This window comes from Hemitrygon akajei, chromosome 10 (genome assembly GCF_048418815.1).
Source record: "Hemitrygon akajei chromosome 10, sHemAka1.3, whole genome shotgun sequence".
NCBI lineage: Eukaryota > Metazoa > Chordata > Chondrichthyes > Myliobatiformes > Dasyatidae > Hemitrygon > Hemitrygon akajei.
In genome coordinates this window covers 120,017,915-120,041,708 of record NC_133133.1, presented here as the reverse complement: position 1 = coordinate 120,041,708, position 23,794 = coordinate 120,017,915, and the positions used below count along the sequence as shown (strand labels likewise).

The window sequence follows — 23,794 nt, the reverse complement described above, 5'->3', positions numbered from 1 at the left end:
CGTTTGTGTTAACAACTGATGCAACCTAAGGAGGCGCCAGGGGCAGCCCGCAAGTGTCGCCACACGTTCCAGCGCCAATGTAGCGTGCCCACAACAACAACAATGGCAAAGCACCCCTTTTCCCACCCTCCATCCACACTCAAAAACAGAGAGGAAAGCCTCCAACCCCAAGACAGGCATCTTCCGAGCCTTTGACCACTAGTCTTTGGCTCCAGGCTCTCAGACTCACAGACAGTGGGACTCCACTCCCTGGTCCAGACTTGCAGAATCACAGACCTCTGATCACTGGGACATGTCAAGCCAAGGGCTCTGACCTTTGCACCTTGATCCCCAAGCTCACAAACTTCAGTCTTTGACCTTTAAGCCTCTGGACTCACTAATCCTCGGGCTTCAACCTCTGGACTTTGCCAAACTCTGGGTATTGACCCAGGACTCGCCAATCTTGGGAACTGACTTTGACTTCTGAACTCAGCCTCTGGACTCACATTGGCCTTGCCCACATGACTCGTGGATTGGGGGTCACCAGCCCTCATCCATGGGGACCAGCAACTTCTGTCATTGACCACAGGAATGTGAGTTCTTTGTGTTCCATTCTTACAATAACCATATAACAACCATATAACAATCACAGCACGGAAACAGGCCATTCCGGCCCTCCTAGTCCGTGCCGAACTCTTAATCTCACCTAGTCCCACCTACCCGCACTCAGCCCATAACCCTCCACTCCTTTCCTATCCATATACCTATCCAATTTTACCTTAAATGACACAACTGATCTGGCCTCTACTACTTCTACAGGAAGCTCATTCCACACAGCTATCACTCTCTGAGTAAAGAAATACCCCCTCGTGTTTCCCTTAAACTTTTGCCCCCTAACTCTCAAATCATGTCCTCTCGTTTGAATCTCCCCTACTCTCAATGGAAACAGCCTATTCACGTCAACTCTATCTATCCCTCTCAACATTTTAAATACCTCGATCAAATCCCCCCTCAACCTTCTACGCTCCAATGAATAGAGACCTAACTTGTTCAACCTTTCTCTGTAACTTAAGTGCTGAAACCCTGGTAACATCCTAGTAAATCGTCTCTGCACTCTCTCTAATTTATTGATATCTTTCCTATAATTCGGTGACCAGAACTGTACACAATAATTTTTTTTCATTTCTTCTAAAGCTTTGGGGACTCCTGTTGGTGCTGCAGGAAGAAATGTCTGCTCACACTTTTCAAGATGTTTCTCAGAATTTGTCTTCCCAAAAAGCAGTATCACTGCAAAACCCCCACCCACAAAGCACAGGATATAAAACGCAAAGTAAAATATAGCAAAAGGTCCAAAAGTGACTAGAAAAAGAACGACACCAAGGCATCCCCATCCCCATATGGAAACATCAGCCTGTGTCACTCTCCTGGTTTCAGCACAATTGTAGACCTTCCTTTTTGTTCTCTCCAACACGCCCACTTCTCTACAACTCAAATCCTCCTGGTTCATCCTTACAACACCCACAGCGAACAACTGTGGCAAGGAGCTGAATGTGTGGTGGAATTGGTACATTCTCACATCGTTCCTATTGAGAAGCAGGCAAGGGTTATGACAGAGCGGTCTGGCTCTAATCAACACAGGGAACAGCACTTAGCATAAAAATTTTAAATTGGTTTCAAAAGAATCTTGGAACAAAATGCTGGGATCTGGGAATGTGATAATGGAAGTGTTTTCTTGTGGTTCACTAGAAAAATTCAAGGAATGTCATTTCCACCTAGTCTTTACCTAAATGTACACATTGGAATCTGCATCCCTTTGGATTATAAAGGATGTAGGGGTTTCAAGGAATGGAAGCAGACATTAGGAGGAGGCCACTTGGCCCACCAAGTGCCTGCTAGCCATTGAAAGAGAAGATTTCATTCCTTAGTCTATCATCTTTTAGTCTATATCCCAGAGAAGAGGTAAATGAGCTGCTGGAGGGAAAAAGCAGAATAGCAGCAATGGTGAAGGGATGATGTCCAGATGTCCAGATGACATCAACTGTCTATTTGCTTCCACAGATGCTGCTTGACCCACAGAGATCTTCCAGCTACAAACAAAGTGCTGCCTGGCCTGCTGACTCCCTCCAGCATTTTGTGTGTATTGCTGAGATCTTCCAGCTGCTCATTTCTTTGTTCCAGATCCCAGCCTCTAGTCTCTTGTGTCTGCATTTTACTGTATCTCACAGGCCTCACCACCTTGAGGCGAAAATCCAGTTATTTTATTTAAGGAGGATTTGATGAGAGTTGCTGCCTCTGCTGTTGAAACTCACTAGAGTTCTTCGAAGGATTCACTAGACTCAGAATCAGGCTTTTCTATCACTGAAATATGCCATGAAATCTGTTGTTTGGCAGCAGTAGAGTGTAATAAATGAAATGTATGATAAGTTATAATGAGAAGTATAAAATATACAGTGGATTCTGGTTAATTGGGACACATTGAGACCAATACATTTTGCCCCAGTTAAGTTGCTGCCGCAATTAGCTGAAGTTTCATGCTTTTATACATTGAGTTGCTATCACATGGTTGAATGATTAGATATTTGCATTAACAAGCATGAATAGAGTGGCCACTGGGTGTATTACGTAGTGCCTAAAGAAGCCAAATATAGTATAGTGAGCCAAAATTAGCTCACGGGTTTTACTGTCCATTCAAAAACCTGATAGCAGAGTGAAGGAAGCTGTTCCTAAAGAGAGAGAGAGAGAGAGAGTGTGTGTGTGTGTGTTCAGGTTCCTGTACATCCTCCCTGATTGTAGTAACGAGAAGAGGGCACGTTCTGGGTGGTGGAGGTCCTATATGATGGATGCCTTCTTTTTGAGACATTGTCCTTTAAAGATGTCCTCAGTGGTGGGGAGGCTAGTGCCCATGATGAAGGTGGCTGAGTTTGCAACCCTCCACAGCGTTTTCTGCTCCTGTGCAGTGGCCTCCCCGTATCACATGGTGATGATCAACTCTCAGGCTGGCCAGTGTGGGTCTACGGACTATAGATATGGAGAAAGGAGGAGGAGGAATGTTTTTACCCAGCTAACAGTAAACCTTCTGAATTTTGGAATCCAGATAGCTGAGGAGTTAAAGCTAAAATAAAGATTTTTGGACGTTCGGAAAATTAAAGGAGGTGGAGATTAGATGAGTAAGTGAGCCAATATCTTACTCAATGGTGGAGCAGGCTGTAGAAACCATATGGCCAGCCCCTCTCATGGAGTCAAATAGCTTTAGCTTATTTTGTAATTGTCTGTCTCCTAGTCAAAGATTATTGAAGCCAAAATACACATCATTTCCGAAGGGAGATGTCTGTCTCCTTTTTTGTCGGCTAAAGGTACCAAACCACAAGTGAGGTAACTGTCTCCAAGCACAGAAGAGCATTTGGCTGCCAAGTCTAGAGGTATTTGGAAAGGTTTTGTCGTATAGTTCCTCGCCCCCAACTACTGTTCCTACTCAAACAGGCCCTTCCCTTATCTCCAGTGGATTTCACATTCATTGCTGGAAAATCAAAGCATTGACAGGAAATATGAAAGCACTGGATTATGATTTGTCGTCTAGGGTATTGTGATGAAGGATTCAGAATCAGAATAGGGTTTATTATCACTGGCTTACATTGTGAAATGTGTTGTTTTGTGGCAGCAGTACAGTGAGATACAATTAATATACTGGATTGATTGATAGGTTTGTGGCCTAAGGTAGAAGGACTCAATTTTAGAAAACCTAGCATGTTTATTTTCCAACATAGTCCCCTCCTACATTTACACACTTAGTCTAGTGGTCATGGAGCATACGGATCTTGGACCTCCAGAAAGTGTCCACAGATGGGTGATTGATAGGTTCATGGCCTAAGGTAGAAGGAGATGAGTTTCCAGCTCTCATTACATGCACATGCAGTTCAACTCTTTGAGTGATTATGCAGAAAGTTTGAAGTTAATAACTCATCAGTTAATAACTCATCAGGGGTGATTGATAAGTTTGTGGCCTAAGGTAAAAAGAGATGAGTTATTAACTTTAAACTTTCTGCATAATCATGCAAAGAGTTTACCTGCATGTACATGTAACGAGAGCTGTATAACTCATCTCCTTCTACCTTAGGCCATGAACTTATCAATCACCCCTTTTGGTGTGTTTTTAAAAAAAAAGATTACCTTTATTTGTTACACGTACATTTAAACATACAATGAAATGTGTCTTTTGCGTCAATGACCAACACAGTCTGAGGATGTCCTGGGGGCAAGTATCTCCATCCTTCCAGTACCCACAACTTACTAACTCCCACCCGTACACGGTTACATACATAACATCACGTCAATTTATTGACATATAATCAATCTATTCACATAAGGTATCTTATATATTTATATTTATTGTGAATTTTCTATTATTGTGTTTGTGTTTGCTTTGGTGTTGCATCGAGTCTGGAGTATTTTGTTCTCCTTTACACTTGTGTGCTGGAAATGACATTAAACCATCTTGAATTTTGAGTCTTTTAAAATGTGGGAGGAGACTAGAGCTTCCAGAGGAAAGCCACTCAGTCATGGGGGGAACACACAAACCTTGCAGACCGCGGCCGGAATTGAACTGAGGTCACCGGTGCTGTAATAGTGTTAACCTAACAGCTGCACTACTGTGCCTCTAACGCAAGATTAATTACTCAAATTTAAACTTGTTCATATTTATGCCCCAAGGTAAACATTTTTCTGCCTCCATTTTAGTGGCTTTTCTCCCAGATGTTGTTTATGCCCAGGGCCACTGGACTAATCTTTAATTCCTGGAAGAATTTGGGTGGTTTGTGGAGTCTGCAACTGTGAAGTTCTAAAGCCATAAGAAATAAGAGCAGGATTAGGCCACTTTGGCTTCTTCTGACTGCTCCATCAGTCAACAGGATTGGTGGTAAATTCATGTCATACTTTCCTGCACTTATTACATATCCATTTAATATCAAAACAAAATCTGCCCACTCCCTGCTGATCATATGCAACAGTCTCCATAGCCTGAGGGTGGAGATTCGCTACCACAATAAACACTTGATGAGCAGTCCAAGTCTTTCCTCAAGCAGTTCAATTGTCATGCCCATGGTTATGGAACAAAAGTCTGTTTTGACAAATCACATCATTTAAAAGTCTTTTTTCCTGTTGCTATTAATCCTGAGGAACGATGGGAAAGCAAGGAATCCAATTGGAGATTGTCCATCCCATGGTTAGGGCTGCTGGAAAGTACTGTTGCCAGCTACATTCATCATGAATCAGTCCTCCCTCAGGATGGAGACATCTCTAATGAGACCAGTGTTTATAGCCATCCTTAATTACCCTTGTGGACGGTGGCAGTGAGGCACTTCTTTGCGCCAGTGCAGTTCTTTGGAGGTTTGTCCACAGTGTTAGGAACTGAGTCAGGATCCAGACTATCAGCTTGTCCTGGTTCAGCCACATCGATACAAAAGCCAAGAAGCCAAGCCAACCTGTGCCTCTACTTCCTCACGAAGCTAGGCAGATCCGACATGTCCCCAGTGACTCTCACCAGTTTTTACAGATGCACCATATCCTATCCGGGTGCTTCACAGCTTGGTACGGCAACTGCTCTGCCCAAGACCGCAGGGAGCTGCAGAGAGTTGTGACACATCACAACTTCACTCAGATCAGCCTCCCCTCAATTCCCTCAGGAAAGCAGCCAACATAAACAAAGACCCATCCCATTCACTCCCCTCCCCCTGCATCATGCAGGAGATCCTTAAGATCAAGAACATATCGCCGCGCTCAAGGAGAGTTTCTACCCCACTGTTGTCAGACTCTTGAACAGACATCTTATACCACAAAGATGAATTCTTGATCTCCCAGTCGACCTCATCATTGCCCTCACACTGTACTTGTCTGCTTGCTCTGCATTCTCTACATAACTGCAATGTTATGTTCTGCGATCTGTTATTGTTCTCCTTCCCTTCCTCCTCGATAGATAGAATAAGCATTGTGGTAGTGTTAAGGTGAGTGTAATGCTTTACAGCGCCTGCAATCAACCATCAGGGTTCAATTCCCTCTGCTGTCCTTAAGGAGTTTGTGCATTCCCTGCATGACCACATGGGCTTCCTCCAGGTGCTCCAGCTCCCTTCTACATTCCAAAGTTAGTAAGTTGGAAACACCAACGCCTTTGAATGGAAAATCCTACCACAAGTAATGGATATAGCCCAGTCCATCATGGGTAAAGCCCTCCCCACCATTGAGCACATTACAATGGGAAATAGAAAAGGTATGTTAAACAGCGGAGTGTTATGACAGTCATGAGGGATTTTGATTATGCAGGTACAGAAATGTGCAGGTCTTAAACATGGGTGGGGACACATCCAGCCCTGAAACCAGGCAAAGCCATTTGATTCCAAGCACCGGGTTTATTGATCATTACCAAATGTTTCTCTGGTGCTTCCTGCTCCCTCCCCTCTCCCTGCCCCCTTCCCACTCTCACTCTACAACAGAGACCCAAATCAGAATGAGGTTTATCATCAGTTGCATATGTCCTTACATATATATATATATATATATATATATATATATATATATATATATATATATATATATAGATATATATGGATGGGAGGTGTATGGAGGGATATGAGCCAGGTGCAGGTCAGTGGGAGTAGGCAGAAAAATGGCTTGGCTCAGCCAAGATGGCAAAAGGCCTGTTTCTGTGCTGTAATATAAATATATATGTCTGCTTAAGGCTTTTGTACAATACTGTAGTAATTTTATGTATTGCATTATACTGCTGCCACAAAATAAAAACAAATTTCATGACATACGTGAGTGATGATAAAGCTGATAAATGTGTGTGTGTGTGTGTGTGTGTGTGTGTGTGTGTGTGTGTGTGTGTGTGTGTGTGTGTGTGTGTGTGACACACACCTAAGACTTTTGCACAGTACTGTAGATTAAGAAAATCAGGTTGGTGCTGGATCCCATGAGAGGAAATTTGTAGAGTGCCTGTGAGATGGCTTGTTAAATACCTTGTGGTTGAGCGCACTAGGAAAAAGGCAATTCTGAACTGGGTACTGTGTAATGAACCATATTTGATTAGGGAGCTTAAGGTAAAGGAACCTTGAAGAGATTTGATTGTAATATGATAGAATTCACCCTGCAGTTTGAGAGGGAGAAATTTGATGTCTTTTGCATATTGGTGTTTGTCTGTCATTGATTCTATTGTGTTTCTTTGCATTTCCTGTGAATGTCTGAAAGAAAATGAATCTCGGTGTTGTATAGGGTGACAAGTATGTATTTTGATAAAAAATTTACTTTGAACTTTGGATGTGAATGTATGGCTACAATTTACTCCATGCTTAAGTTATGATTGTCAAGGTGGTAATGTTATTTTTGTGGAACAGGTTGTACTCAAGCCATGGGAAATGGTGGGTTGGCATGGCAAGATTTATTTTGATTGGCTCTCCTCCTCTTGCAGGCCTTGATCCTGGTTAACAACAAGATCAGCACGGTTCATCCCAAAGCTTTTGTCCCTCTGGTAAAGTTACAGAGACTCTACCTGTCCAAGAACCTTCTAAAGGAGATCCCAGTCAACATGCCTTCCTCACTCCAAGAGCTGCGTGTCCATGAGAATGAGATCACCAAAGTGAAGAAGAATACCTTTGACAATCTGTCACAGGTCTACGCCTTGGGTATGGCACATTGCTTTCACTCTTGCTGAGGTCAGGCTCAAAGCTCTCCTGATCCTCTCAAGCATTGGACCTCTGCACCATATTTGCCACCACTTTTAGCTCTTGATGTTTCCTGGGATGTTGTTTGAAATGGGGGTGGTGATCCATTTAAAGAACAGGGCTTTACTCTTTGGAGAGAGACAGGATGAGTGGTGACTTGACAGCAGCATACAAAATGATAAGAGACATACATTGAGTGAACAACCAGGCACTATTTCCCAGGACGGAAATGGCTAATACCAGGGGCATAATTTTAGCAACACACACAAAATGCTGGTGGAACACAGCAGGCCAAGCAGCATCTATAGGGAGAAGCACCGTCAGCATTTCGGGCCGAGACCCTTCGTCAGTGTGTTGTTTGAATTTCCAGCATCTGCAGATTTCCTCGTGTTTGCATAATTTTAGAATGATTGGAGGACAGTATAGCCAGGATGTCAGAGGTATGTTTTTTTATACAGAGAGAGGTGGCTGTGAAACACTCTAACAGGAGTGATGGTAAACACAGATACATTAGAGGCAATTAATAAACTCTTAGATAGGCACATGGATGATAGGAAAATGGAGGACTATGTAGGAGGGAAGGGTTAAATTAATCTTAGAGTAGGATAAAAGGTTGGCACAGCATCATGGGCTGAAGGGCCTGTACGCTTCTGTGTTCTTTCTATAAATTGCCACCCTCCTGTGACTGGTTATGAGGAATTCCTGCAAGGAAATGGGCACGTCAGCCCACCCAGTCCAAGTTGACCAGCAGAACCCTCTTACGCCTGTCCCATTTTTATTCCTCCCACATTCCCATCAATTCCATCCTGATTTGACCCTTTGTGGTGTCTGTGTCATTGTGGGAAAATGTATATTATTTATTGACAAAGACAGGAGATCTTGCAGATGCTGAAAATCCACAGCAGCACACACAAAATTCTGAAAGAACTCAGCAGGTCATGCAGCGTCTACAGAGGGAAATAACAGTCGATGATTCAGGTCGAGACTGTTCATCAGGACCCTTCTTCATGGCTCTGATGAAAGGTCTCAGCCAAAAATGCCAGCTCTTAATTCCTCTCCAAAAATGCTGCCTGACCTGCTGAGTTCCTCCAACTTTTTGTGTGCGCTACTTATATATTTTTATATTTCTGCATATTATAGAGCTGGAACGCATTGCTTGAAATGGAATACGGTAAATAAGAGAAAGAAGGAAAGGTTTACAGGTCAATGAAAGAAAGAACGATAAGTTTTATTTGTGATATGTACATAGAAGCATACAGTGAAATGTGTCCGTCTGCATCAAATCAAATCAATGAGGATTGTGCTGGGCAGCTCATAAATTTCACCACATTTCCAATGTCAATACAGCATGTCCACAACTCACTAACTTGTACATCTTTGGAATATGGGAGGAAACCAGAGCACCTGGAGGAAACCCCTGTGGTCATGGGGAGAACGTACAGACTCCTTACAGACAGTGGCAGGAATTGACCCCTGGTCATTAATGCTGACTGCTATGCTGTGGGGGAGATAAACCAATTTAAGGATTAAAGATTAGCTTTATCTGTCACATGCACTTTGAAGCATAGGGTGAAATGTGTTGTTTTATGCCAATGACCAACCCAGAACATGGATGTGTTGGTGGCAGCCTGCAAGTGTTGGCATGCTTACAATGCCAACATAGTATATCCACAACTTACCAACTCTAACCCTAACCATATGTCCTTGGAACCTGGGAGGAAACCGTAGCACCTGGAAGAAACCCATACGGTCACGGGGGAACATACCGCCTCCTACAGGCAGCGGTGGGAATCGAACGGTGAAACCTGGTGCTGTAAATCATTGTGCTAATCACCATGTACCTCTGTCATCAGAGCAGATAAATGGGAATAACTGGGTAATTCAAAGAGCTGGCAGGTGTTCGGTGGGCCAGAATGGCATTCCATGACTCTAATGTTTCTTTCCAATTGTTTCTCACTCCTCAGAAATGGGCAGCAACCCCCTGAAAAACTCTGGCATTGACAGCGGGGCCTTTAAGGGCCTGAGGAAACTTTCCTTCATCCGATTGTCGGATTCCGATCTGACAGCAATTCCCAAAGGTAATCAGAGAGTGGGGCTGTGAAAACAACACCGTAACTGGGCTCACAGGACACGGTGTGTCTGGTCGGAACCATCATGTGCTTGTGCTCTTGAGCTGTCATTGGTTGCTATACATGATGGGGAGGCAGTGAGGGAGTTGAACGGGGGGAGGGAGTGAGGGAACTGGGGATGGAATGGAGTGAGTGAGCCAGGGCTGGGACAGAGTGAGGGAGCCGGAAATGGGAGGGAGTGAGGGAGCTGGGGCTGGGAGGGAGTGGGGACTGGGAGGGAGTGAGGGAGCTGGGGCTGGGAGGGAGTGAGGGAGCCGGGACTGGGAAGGAGTGAGGGAGCTGGGGCTGGGAGGGAGTGAGGGAGCCGGGACTGGGAAGGAGTGAGGGAGCTGGGGCTGGGAGGGAGTGAGGGAACTGGGAATGGGAGGGAGTGAGGGAGCAGGGGAGGGGAAAGAGTGAGGGAGCTGGGGCTGGGAGGGAGTGAGGGAACCGGGAATGGGAGGGAGTGAGGGAGCTGGGGCTGGGAGAGAGTGAGGGAGCCGGGACTGGGAAGGAGTGAGGGAGCTGGGGCTGGGAGGGAGTGAGGGAGCTGGAGGGGGGGCAGGCAGTGAGGGAGTTGCAGGTGCAGAGGGAGTGAGGGAGCCGGGGAGAGGAGGGAGTGAGGGAGCCTGAGGGGGGTTGGGAGGCAGTGAGGGAGCCGGGGAGAGGAGGGAGTGAGGGAGCTGGTGATGGGAGGGAGGGAGTGACAGAGCTGGGGATGGGAGGGAGTGAGGGAGCTGGAGGGGGGGCAGGCAGTGAGGGAGTTGCAGGTGCAGAGGGAGTGAGGGAGCCGGGGAGAGGAGGGAGTGAGGGAGCCTGAGGGGGGTTGGGAGGCAGTGAGGGAGCCGGGGAGAGGAGGGAGTGAGGGAGCTGGTGATGAGAGGGAGGGAGTGACAGAGCTGGGGATGGGAGGGAGTGAGGGTGCCAGAGGGGGGCAGGTAGTGAGGGAGCTGGGAAGGGGAGGGAGTAAGGGAGCTGGGGATGGGAGGGAGTGAGGGAGCTGGAGGGGGGGGGGCAGGCAGTGAGGGAGTTGCAGGTGCAGAGGGAGTGAGGGAGCCGGAGGGGTAGAGGGAGTGAGGGAGCCGGGGAGAGGAGGGAGTGAGGGAGCTGTGGATGGGAGGGAGTGAGGGAGCCAGAGGGGGGCAGGCAGTGAGGGAGCCTGAGGGGGGTAGGGAGGGAGGGAGGGAGCCGGGGCAGGGAGGGGGTCAGGGAGCCAGAGGGGGAGGGAGGGAGTGACGGAGCTGGGGATGGGAGGGAGTGAGGGAGCTGGGGCTGGGAGGGAGTGGGGACTGGGAGGGAGTGAGGGAGCTGGGGCTGGGAGGGAGTGAGGGAGCCGGGACTGGGAAGGAGTGAGGGAGCTGGGGCTGGGAGGGAGTGAGGGAGCCGGGACTGGGAAGGAGTGAGGGAGCTGGGGCTGGGAGGGAGTGAGGGAACCGGGAATGGGAGGGAGTGAGGGAGCTGGGGCTGGGAGGGAGTGAGGGAGCTGGAGGGGGGGCAGGCAGTGAGGGAGTTGCAGGTGCAGAGGGAGTGAGGGAGCCGGGGAGAGGAGGGAGTGAGGGAGCCTGAGGGGGGTTGGGAGGCAGTGAGGGAGCCGGGGAGAGGAGGGAGTGAGGGAGCTGGTGATGGGAGGGAGGGAGTGACAGAGCTGGGGATGGGAGGGAGTGAGGGAGCTGGAGGGGGGGCAGGCAGTGAGGGAGTTGCAGGTGCAGAGGGAGTGAGGGAGCCGGGGAGAGGAGGGAGTGAGGAAGCCTGAGGGGGGTTGGGAGGCAGTGAGGGAGCCGGGGAGAGGAGGGAGTGAGGGAGCTGGTGATGGGAGGGAGGGAGTGACAGAGGGAGCCAGAGGGGGGCAGGCAGTGAGGGAGCTGGGGATGGGAGGGAGTGAGGGAGCCGGAAATGGGAGGGAGTGAGGGAGCTGGGGCTGGGAGGGAGTGAGGGAGCGGCGACTGGGAGGGAGTGAGGGAGCTGGGGCTGGGAGGGAGTGAGGGAGTGGCGACTGGGAAGGAGTGAGGGAGCTGGGGATGGGAGGGAGTGAGGGAGCCGGAAATGGGAGGGAGTGAGGGAGCTGGGGCTGGGAGGGAGTGAGGGAGCGGCGACTGGGAGGGAGTGAGGGAGCTGGGGCTGGGAGGGAGTGAGGGAGTGGCGACTGGGAGGGAGTGAAGGAGCTGGGGCTGGGAGGGAGTGAGGGAGCCGGGACTGGGAAGGAGTGAGGGAGCTGGGGCTGGGAGGGAGTGAGGGAACCGAGAATGGGAGGGAGTGAGGGAGCTGGGGCTGGGAGGGAGTGAGGGAGGGGGGGGCAGGCAGTGAGGGAGTTGCAGGTGCAGAGGGAGTGAGGGAGCCGGGGAGAGGAGGGAGTGAGGGAGCCTGAGGGGGGTTGGGAGGCAGTGAGGGAGCCGGGGAGAGGAGGGAGTGAGGGAGCTGGTGATGAGAGGGAGGGAGTGACAGAGCTGGGGATGGGAGGGAGTGAGGGTGCCAGAGGGGGGCAGGTAGTGAGGGAGCTGGGAAGGGGAGGGAGTAAGGGAGCTGGGGATGGGAGGGAGTGAGGGAGCTGGAGGGGGGGGGGCAGGCAGTGAGGGAGTTGCAGGTGCAGAGGGAGTGAGGGAGCCGGAGGGGTAGAGGGAGTGAGGGAGCCGGGGAGAGGAGGGAGTGAGGGAGCTGTGGATGGGAGGGAGTGAGGGAGCCAGAGGGGGGCAGGCAGTGAGGGAGCCTGAGGGGGGTAGGGAGGGAGGGAGGGAGCCGGGGCAGGGAGGGGGTCAGGGAGCCAGAGGGGGAGGGAGGGAGTGACGGAGCTGGGGATGGGAGGGAGTGAGGGAGCTGGGGCTGGGAGGGAGTGAGGGAGCCAGGGCTTGGAGGCAGTGAGGGAGCCGGGGAGAGCAGGGAGTGAGGGAGCCAGAGGGGGGCAGGCAATGAGGGAGCCTGAGGTGGAGAGGGAGGGAGTGAGGGAGCTGGGGCTGGGAGGGAGTGAGGGAGCCAGGAATGGGAGGGAGTGAGGGAACCGGGGAGGGGAGAGAGTGAGGGAGCTGGGGCTGGGCGGGAGTGAGGGAGCCGGAACTGGGAGGGAGTGAGGGAGCTGGGGATCGGAGGGAGTGAGGGAGCTGGGGATCGGAGGGAGTGAGGGAGCTGGAGGGGGGGGCAGGCAGTGAGGGAGTTGCAGGTGCAGAGGGAGTGAGGGTGTCGGGGCAGGGAGGCAGTGAGGGAGTTGCGGTGGGATGGGAACCTGGATAGGGAGGGGCTGAAGCCTCTCAAGTGAGGAAGATCAGGGATCTGAAGCAGGGTGGGAAGGTTAAAAACAGTTAATAGCCAAGTTCAAAATCATTATGAGTTTTTAATGAGGGTTTTGGCAAGAAATTACTGACTTGGGGAGATAAGCAGAAGAAGCTTTGACAGGACTCTGGAAGCTGCTTCCAGGAAGTGTGGAGGAAGCAGATCTCAGCCAAGGCTCTGCTTGATGCTTTATACTGATCGAAACTCCATTTTGGGAATCGCCCAATCACAGTTCTTCAGGTCATTCACCACAGGTCAAATTAGCATATGACATAGGAATGAAGGTTACTTTACTGGTCTTTTGTAGTTTTGAGGCATTTTAAACAAATTTGTCCCAGTGGAAACCATGGTGTTCTGTATATTTATTTGAATGAATTTTCCTGTCAACAGTACAAGTCCTGTAGGAAATCTTACAGATTATAATTTCTCATCCATGTCGATATGCAGGTAAGATGGGACGTGACAAATATGATAGAATTAATGGGAGAACCTATCATATGTTTAGCATCTTATTGGAGCCATTTAGTTTACAATATGTTGGTGTCCTTTCTGACACCTGGATTGAGCTTCAAAGTCCATGACACCATCTTCACTGGCATTAGAGGTTCACGAGAATGATTCTAGGCAGGAAGGGGTTAACACATGAGGAGGTTTTGATGGCTCTGGGCCTGTACTTGCTGGAGTTTCGAAGAATGGGGGCGGGGGGAGATCTCATTGAAACCTATCAAATATTTTAAGGCCTAGATAGAGCAGATATGGAACGGATGTTTCTTGTGAGGGAGGAGGGATCTAGAATCAGAGGGCACCTCCTCAGAATAAAGGAGTGTCCATTTAGAACGGAGATGAGGAGGAACTTCTTTAACCAGAGGGTTGTGAATCTGCGGAGTTCATCGCCACACACGGCTATGGATGCCAACCATTAGGTAAATTTAAACCAGAATTCTTGATTAGTGAGGATGGCAAAGGTTACAGGGGGAAGGCAGGAGAATGGGGTTGAGAGGAAAATTAAATCAGCCATTATGGAATGGTGAGCAGACTTGATGGGCCGAATGGCCTAACACTACTCCTATGTCTTATGGTCTTCATTGAGATTGGCTGTTTTCACCTCAATGACATTTATATCCTTTCATAGATTGTCTGGCTGCATCCCTTCACCCCTGTCTCTGCTCCCTCCAGATCTGAATATGGCAATACATAGTCAACTCCACTTTCTACTGAGCCCTGTTCACCCACTGCCCTCACTTATCTTCACAGTTTCAGGGTCTAGCAACCAATTTTTGAAATCATCATCCTTGATTTTAATTCCTTCTGTGGCCTTGACCCCTCCCACTTCTCTCCCCCTCCAACTGCACAAATTGATGAAGTCATTGTGTTCCTTCTATGCTGGCCTTGTAGTCATTATTGGCAGTGCTTGAACTTAACCTTGCAGTTCTATTCACTTGTCTACAGGAAAGATGGCAATCAGAAAAACAAAGATTCAGCATGGGCTTGTGGGACAGACCAGAGGGTGGTAGTAGATGGCTGTCTTTCTGACTAAGGGCCTGTGACGAGTGGTGTACTGCAGTGATCAGTGTTGGGTCCTTTGTTGTTTGTCATCAACACCACTGATATGGATAATAATGTGATAAACCAGATCAGCAAATTTGCGGACGACACCAAATTTGGGGGCATGGTATAAAGTGAGGAAGGAAATGGCAGGTGGAAATTATTGCAGACAAGTGTGTAGTGTCCACTTTAGGAGGACAAACTAGGGTAGGACTGACACAGTGAATGGTATAGCACTGAGGAATGTGGTAGAACAGAGGGATCTGGGAATACAAATCCATAATTCCTTGGAAGTGGCATCACAGGTAGATAGACTCGAAAAGAGAACTCTTAGCACATTGGCCTTCATAACTCAAAGTTTTGAGTGCAGAGGTAGGGATGTTATGTTGAAATTATATAGATGGTGAGACCTAATATGGGGTATTGTGCATAGTTCTGGTCACCTACCTACGGGAAAGATTGAAAGGGTCCAGAGAAAATTTACGAGGATGGTGCCAGGAATTGAGGACCTAATTTATAGGAAAAGGTAGAATGGGTTCCAGCTGCCAGGGTGTCTATTGTTCATTATGGACATGCGTGATGGTTCAGGATGACACTGCCTGTGTGACACGGGTGCTCATGTGGGTGTGCTGCCAGCATCGTCTATTGAGAAGGCAAAGAGCGATGAATTATCTCTGGAGGCCACCAATGGCAGCAAGATCCAGACTTATGGAACACAATAGGTGACACTCAGTAGGTGACGTTACCCATCGTCCTGGCTAAAGTGGCCAGACCCCTGCTCTGTGCAGATTTCCTGTGTGCCCAACTGCTGGTCAATCTTAAGAAATGTCGGCTGGCTTGTGGATGTCAAGGCCTTTGTGTCGTTACCCTGCTCCTCCAGTAAGTTCCCCACGACGACTCTGTCAAGCACATGTCCCACCACATGTGAGTTTACTCGACTGCTGGGTGAATTCCCAAACCTCACCAAGCCCACATTCTCCACTACAGTCACAAAACATGGGGTTGAGCACCATATTCCCACAACTGGCCTGGCAGTACATGCCTACGTACATAGATTAGACCCAGAAAAGCTGGCAACCGCAAAGGCTGAATTTGCCAACATGGAAAGACTTGGAATTGTAGCTCCTGGGATTCACCCCTCCAGACGGTCCCTAAATCTGATGGTGGTTGCCACCCATGTTGCGATTACTGACGCCTAACCGAGGCCACCAACTCCGATCGTTACCCAGTCCCGCACGTCCAAGACCTTTCGGTATGTTTAGCCGGAAAGTTAATTTTTTCCAAAGTTGATCTGGTTAGGGGCTACCATTAGGTGCCTGTGTGCTCAGAGGACATTCCAAAAGTAGCTGTTAGTACCCCGTTTGGCCTTTTTGAGTTTTTGCAAAAATGCAGCACAGACTTTCAAACAGCTGATGGACTCTGCATTAAAAGACTTAGATTTTCTTTTTGTTTACCTGGACGACAAACTTGTCGCCAGCAAGTACAAATCCAAACACGTACAGTATTTCACTTCCACATACTTTTCGACGGTCGGAGCCACCACACTAACCTCACTAAATGCCAGTCTGGGTTGTCAACCATTGACTTTCTCAGCCATCACATCTCCACAGAAGGTGCAAAACTCCTCCCATCAAATGTAGCCATTATTCTGGATTTCCCACCACCCCACACTATAAAAAACTGCAGGAGTTTTTAGGGATGGCGAATTTCTGTCACCGCTTGATTCCGTGAGCTGCTGAACTTATGCTATCCCTGTCTAGTGAGCTTAAAGGCAATACTTCTAATCATGTGCTTGACTGGTCAGTGGACATAGCCAGGCCATTTGATGACACCAACAAGCTCTTACTAACACTACCCTACTGGCGCACCCACCCCTCAGTGCACCCATAGCCATTACTACTGACGCCTCAGACCGTGCTGTGGGTGCTGTGCAGGAACAGCTGGTTGGAGGTGTGTGGCAGCCATTCTTCAGCCGGCAGTTCCATCCCCCCAAAGGAAATACAGCATGTTTGACCATGAGCTTCTCGGTCTCTATCTGGCTGTCACCATTTTCATTTTCTTCTACACGATCGCTATTTCACAGCGGTTGTTGACCTCATACATATTATGGTCAAAAAATCAGACCGGTGGTCTGCATGGCAGCTACACCAGCTGGCCTACAGATCCATGTTCACAATGGATAAACAGCATGTCGATAAAATACTGCCGTGGCTGATTGCCTCCCACGGCCAGCCACTGAGGCCATACACATCGGGGTCAACTATTCCAGCATGGCAGTTGCCCAAGATCCTGACCCAGAGGTCCAGGCTTACTGAACAGCAGTCATGGGCCTGCGGTTGGTTGACATTAAGTATGGGGAAACTGGGGTTTTTCTCCTGTGTGATGTCTCAACCTGTCGCCCTCGCCCCATCGTGCCCGCAAACTGAAGACGGACTGTTTTTGACTCCACCCGTGGCCTCTCACATCTGGGCCTCACAGAAACTGGTTTCACTAAAGTTTGTGTGACACAGCCTTAGAAAGGACGTGCGTGATTGGACTGCAGCCTGTGTGAAAGTGCCAATGGGCAAAAATTAACTGGCATGTTCAGGCACCATTGGACATCTTTTGTTGTCCCTGAGCGATGGTTTGACCATGTCAATGTGGACCTTGTTGGTCCTCTTCCTCCCTCCCGCAGTTTCACCCACCTCCTTACCATAGTAGATCATACCCCCAGGTGGCCAGAGGTCGTCCCTCTAGCATCGACGATGGCTGCTGACGTGACTCCGGCATTCATCAGCACCTGGGTTGCTCTGTTTGGCACCCCATCTGATATTTCCTCTGACCGTGCTCCTGAACTTATATCAGACCTATGGGCTCTGATGGCCCAGAACCTCAGTGCTAGACTGCATCACACCACAGTGTATCACCCACAGTCCAATGGCCTATGTGGGTGGTTTCTCTAAAAAGCAGCTTTGAGGGCTTTCCGAACTGATGAGTATTGGCATGATCGTCTCCCATGGGTCCTACTGGGGCTCAGAACTGCTCAAACTGCAGCCGTCCATCATTGAGTTGGTGTACTGGCATTCTTTACAAGTGCCAGGTGATTTCATTCCTAACACCACTACTGCCTGGTCGGCCCCTCAACAGCATTCCACCCTCCTCGGTAAATTCAATTCACTTGCATCTACTCCTACCTCCCATCATGGCACACAGCCCTCTGGGGTTCCGTTGACCTACATTCCGCCTCGGTTTTTCTCGTCTGCCATGACGCAAGCCAGCATCTCCTCAGGCCTCTTTACAATGACCAATTCTGCAGTTTGGAATGGGGAGAAAAGACATCTATCTCAGATAAGAGGGGTAAACCAGAATGTACTTCAGTAGATCACCTTAAACTGGCCCACCGAGATATGGAGTATTCTGCTACCATGCCCCTGCTGTCACAACGTGACCACGAGCATGTCGACACACCTTTGGACGAGCCAGAGGCACCTGCTATTCCTCTACCCATGGAACACCAGACCCGAGCCATACAGCTGGTCCAAGCTCCAGACGGGCTCACAACGTCAGTTTTAGTGAAATCTGGGGGGCCAGAGAGGGGGATGGGGTGGGGTGCCGTGTAGGGTAATGAAATTGGGAAAAATTGAACATAATTCACAATCACCAACATTGAGTTGGGGTTTCACTCTATGAGGCTGGTTTGTTGCAATGATGTTCTTACATAAAGATTTTTAGCACGCTTTTGTGTTTAGGTTTTGGAGTTCAATAAAATGCGTTATAGGTTTCATTAAACATATAACGCCTCACTTGGTTTTATTGGTGGAAACCTGCAGGAGCACATTAAGGGGGAGCGGAGTTACTTGCCCTATGACTCAACCATTTCACATCCCACCACTCTTCACTGGGCACGTGCAGGAGTGGGGAATTCCACATCTCTGGAATGTTTCTGGAGCCAAGGTTCAAAGTAAAGTTATTATCAAAGTGTGTCTATGGTACCAGATACTCTGTTGAGATTCATTTTATTGCAAACATTCACAGGAAAAATGAAACACGGTGACATTTACAAAATCCTGCACATAAACAGATGAACACTGACAAAGAACTCAGGTGCAAAAGTTAAACTGAGCAAATAAAAATAATAATGGGAGCACATGTTGTAGAGAGTCCTTGAAAATGAGTCTCTAGATCAAAGGACAAAGTTTACGGCTGAGCCTTTAGTTTTATAGTCGCACCTCGTTCATTCCGGATAAACACACACAAAACACTGGAGATGCTCTCCAGGTCAGGGAGCATTTATGGAGAGGAATAAAGAGCGGATGTTTTGGGCTGAGACCCTTCAACATGACTTCATGAAGAAGGGTCTTGGCCTGAAATGTTGGTGCTTTCTCTATAGATACTGCCTGATCTGTTACTCTGGAATTCCAGCATCCATGGAATCTCTTGTATTCATTTTTGATAATTTCTCTTCTCAACTAGACCTCCCAAGCTCTCTGTCTGAAATTCATCTGGATGGTAATAAAATCTCTCGGGTGAAAGCTGATTCTCTGAAGGGTCTCCACAACTTGGTCAGGTAAGCTGAAACTCGAGCACACTATCTATATGTATTCACTGATGTACCTTCATAATCGTTGTGGCTTCTTTGCTTCTAGCCTATTTCCCCTGTGGCACCTCTGCTCCCTGTTAGGAATCTTAATGAAGCATTAAATAACAGAAGCAGGAGTGGGCGTATTTCAGAAAACTTTGAACTTTTTTATAATCTGTAGATTTACGTTCACTATCACAGATACAAGATTTTTCAGTACATATTTTATTTAAATTATTAAAATGCCTGGGATGCCAAGGTGGAATTAGAAGGGGTCTCTGTCCTGATAATTAGATGTGTGTCACTGATCTAGTAACATAACCCCCATGTTAGCACACCCTGCAGCTACCTCTGCGTAGGGCACGTGGGATGGACGGGAATATCAAAAGGCAAGGGAAAGGGGCCCCTGTTGAGAGAACCCTTTTCTTTATTCAAGGGGTGTGGCCTTCACGGGCTGAGCTGGCATTTAATTGTGTGTTCCTTCCTGCCCTGAAAAGGTGAGGGGGAGCTGCCTTCTGAAACCACTGCGATGAAAATTGGCAACTGGTTCATTGTAGTCTCGTGTACCAAGGTACGGTGAAAAGCTTGGCATCCATGCAGATGATTTCACGGTCACAGTGCAGAGAGGTAGTACAAAGGGAAACAGTGAGGAATATTATGCTACAGTTGCGAAGGAAATACAAAGTAGATAAAGTAGACAAGGTCACAGCTAGACAATAAGGTACAAGATCATAACAAAGCAGATTATGAGGTCAAGAATCCATCTTATCATACTGGGGAAATATTTAATAGTCTTTTAACAGGAGGGTGGAAGCTGTCCTTGAGTCTAATTGCACATAATTTTAGGCTTTTGTATCTCTGCCCAGTCAGAGGGTTGGGAAAAGAAAATGCTCTGGATGGAAAAGGTTTCTGATAATGCTGGCTGCTGTCCCACAGCAGTGTGGTTGCCTCTCAGTGATCGGCCTGCTGGCCCCTGCGGAGTGTACAGCACTGATCCAACTGACTCTCACCACTGCAGGCTGGGTCTGAGCTTCAATGTGATTGCCACAGTGGACAACGGTTCCCTCGACAATGCACCGTACCTGCGAGAGCTGCACATGGACAACAATGCCCTTCTCAGAGTGCCCGCTGGCCTGGCCGACCATCGATACATACAGGTACACGGTGCTCAGTCTGAGAGATAATTACTTCATTTGCCATGAGTGATGGATCTTGCTGTCCCAATGAGTAATGCCACATGTAAGCGGGCTGTTTGGCCCAATTTGTCTATACTGATCACAGTGCCCACCAAGCGAGTGCCACTTCCCCCTGCTTGTCCCAATCCCCAGCTTTCCATGTACTTCATGAGATGTGAACACAAGAAATTCTGCAGATGCTGGAAATCAGAGCACCCACACAAAATGCTGGGGGAGCTCAGCAGGCCAGGCAGCATCTATGGAGAGGAATAAACTATGGAGGGTCAAGACCCTTCAGCACATCTAGATGTCTAATTATCTAAATGTCTTTTAAATGCTGTATTGTACCTGCCCCAATCACTTCCTATGGCAGCTCAGTCCATATATTCACCACCCTCTTGTATGACGAAGTTGCCCTTCAGGCCCCTTCTAAATTTTTCAGTTCTCACTTTAAGCCTTTACCCACCACTTTTTAGATCAAAGATTAGCTTTATTTGTCACATGAACATCGAAACGTACAGTGAAATATGTTGTTTATGTCAAATCACAACAGTGAAGATTGTACTGGGCAGCCCTCTAGTGCCACCCGGCTTCCGGTGCCAACATAGCGTGTCCACAACTCACCAGCCCTGACTACGTCTTTGGAATGTGGCAGGAGACCGGCCCCAGATGAAATCTGCACGCTCACTGGGAGAACACACCAACTCTTTACAAACAGTGGTGCTATTAAATGTGATCTTACAGCAGCCACTAAAGTATTGCACTAACCGTCACATCACCATGCCGGCCCCCTTCCCTGGGAAAAATATCACCTTTCCTAGGAAAAAATACTACTGTGTGTTCACCCTTCATGATTTTATGTTCACCCCTCACTCTCCTACATCTCGAAGAGGCCTTTTATTCCCGGGGTGGAAATGGCTAACACAAGGGGCATAACTCTATGCTGATTGGAGGAAAGTATAGAGGGAATTCAGAGGTTAAGTTATTTTACACAGAAAGTAGTTGATGTGTGGAACACACTGCCAGGAATGGTGGTAAAGGCAGATACATTAGGGACATTTAAGAGACCTGCAGATGAAAGAAAGAAAAATGGAGGGTAATGTGGAAGGGAGGAAAGTTGTTGCATATTCAATAAATCCAATAACCATAACAGAATTAATGAAAGACCACACCCATAGGGTGGACAACCAGTGTGCAAAAGACAACAAACTGACATAATAATAATAATAAATAAAAAGCAATAAACGTCGAGAACATGAGCTGAAGAGTCAATAGGTTGTGGGAACAGTTCAGTTTTGGGACAAGTGAAGTTGAGTGAAGTTATCCATTATGTTTAAGAGCCTGATGGCTGAGGGGTACTAACTGTCCCTGAACCTGGTGGTGTGAATCCCAAGACTGAGTACCTTCTTCCTAATGGCAGCAGTGAGAAGAGAGCATGGTCTGGGTGGAGGGGGTCCTGATGATGGACGCTGCTTTCCTGCGACATCGCTCCGTGTCGATGTGAGGGCTATTGCAAGGTAACCAAAACCGTACACAATAGTCCAAGTGCAGTTTCGCCAACATCCCATACCAACTGATTCTTTGATTATTTTAAGATTGTTTTAAATTGAACATCTTTAGAGTCACACAGCACCAAAACAGGCCCTTTGGTCCCTTGTGCTAAAGCTAAACGGTATATACCCAACCAGATATGGGTCAGAGGGTCAGGAAGTTATGTTGCAGCTTTATAAAACTCTGATTAGGCCACCTCGGGGGTATTGTATTCAATTCTGAATGCCCTGTTACGGGAAGGGTATTGAGTCTTTGGAAAGGGTGCAGAGGAGATCTGCCAGGATGCAGTTTGTATTAGAAAGTGAAAGGAGGATGCAAGATGACTTACTCGAGGTGTGTAAGATGATAACAGGTATAGACAGCCAGTGTCTTTTTCCCTGGGCAGAATATGAGAAGGGATCATTTGGAGGGAAAGGAGTGGATATCAGAAGTTGGACGTTTATGCAGAGTGGTGGGCATGTGGAATGCGCTGCCAGGGTGATGACAGTGGCAAATACATTAGGGGCATTTAAAAGACACATTCATGAAGGAATAATGGGGAACTGTAAGAGGGAGAATGGTATGTCACTCAGGTTGGGCCACATCTGGGGTGTTGCATTTCTTTCTTGTTGCCCCGTTATAGGAAGTCTCTGGGGGCTTTGGAGAGGGTGCTGCCTGGATTAGAAGGTGTGCTATGAGGAGCATTTGAGCACACTGGAGTTGTTTTCTCTGCAGTGCCAGAGGCTGAGGGGAGACCTGATAAAAGATTATGACGATAGATAAAGTAGAGACACTAGTGCATTGCCTGAAATCAATGTACAGCCTCTCATTATTTAATTATGCTCTTCTTCCACTTTTCCCCACAGGTGGTTTACCTCCACAACAACCTAATTTCGAGTGTGCACGTTAACGATTTCTGTGGCCAGGATTACTACGCCAAGAAGAACTTGTACTCAGGGATTAGCCTCTTCAACAACCCTGTCCCTTACTGGGAGATCCAGCCAATCACGTTCCGCTGTGCCACGAATCGAGCAGCCATCCAGCTCGGCAACTTCAAGTAAAGGTTGCCGCAGCCCTCCCCAGACCCCGTCGTCTGCGAGAAGGAAATGCCCCTGGAAATGCTGAATATCTCTCGCATGATGCCTTTGAAAACAAAAGTCCCGAGAAAGATCACTAGATTCAACCCTGGCTTAATCCCAAAAGGCAGCTGCTACTAAAACAATCTCCATTATTCTCAGATAGTTCTAGAAACTTGCACCTCCTCACTCTTTGCCCTCTTGCCTGTCAGCGTATTCTACCGCGCACGGGCATGTCTCTGTCACACGGTCCGATTGCGGCCCACCACCAGCGAGTAATTTATTGTCCACTGTGGTGATGATCTGGCAGTCACACGCTGTATGTCATGGTTCCTCTTTACCGTCCCAGGACAATGAATCATTTCATCATCCTTAGAAGCATAACTGCAGCAAACTTGCAGCAGAACCCCATTAGACTTCTTTCTGTCCTTGTTTCACAGTGAGAGTCTTCGCGCGTGCTGGAAAGGGGGAGCAAGGGTTTTGACTGTCAATTTTCTTTTTTAAACTCTCTGTACCATAAACAGCATGTTGGTGCTTACGCATCCAAAGTGATACCAAGACTAAATATATTTTAAGCTCCAGGCTCTTTTGTTCATTTATTTTGAAATGGAGGTGGGTTCTTATGCCACAGCTTGACTTCATATTCCTTGTGTAGGCAACAGGACTCTCCGCTAGTCTGTACAATGAGCGTGTCTGTAAGGAGTTTGTACGTTCTCCCAGTGACCGCGTGGGTTTCCTCAGGGTGCTCCAATTTCCTCCCACAGTTCAAAGACATATTGGTTGTTAGGTCATTGTAAATTGTCCTGTGAGTAGGCTAGGGTTAAATCAGGGGGTTCCTGAGCAGCATGGCTTT

General features: G+C 47.9%; 1 protein-coding gene across 1 annotated transcript in view; it reads left to right on the top strand.

The window, feature by feature from the left end:
* The window catches only part of dcn (decorin), a 78,617-nt gene extending 55,094 nt beyond the window's left edge, over window positions 1-23,523 (top strand). The window contains exons 4-8 of the mRNA XM_073058847.1: window positions 7,436-7,649; window positions 9,653-9,766; window positions 19,055-19,148; window positions 20,179-20,317; window positions 22,732-23,523. Coding sequence (XP_072914948.1) covers window positions 7,436-7,649; window positions 9,653-9,766; window positions 19,055-19,148; window positions 20,179-20,317; window positions 22,732-22,926 — 756 coding nt within the window. The 3' untranslated portion in view covers window positions 22,927-23,523. The remainder of the gene's footprint in view (window positions 1-7,435; window positions 7,650-9,652; window positions 9,767-19,054; window positions 19,149-20,178; window positions 20,318-22,731) is intronic.
* The last annotated feature ends 271 nt before the right edge of the window (window positions 23,524-23,794 follow it).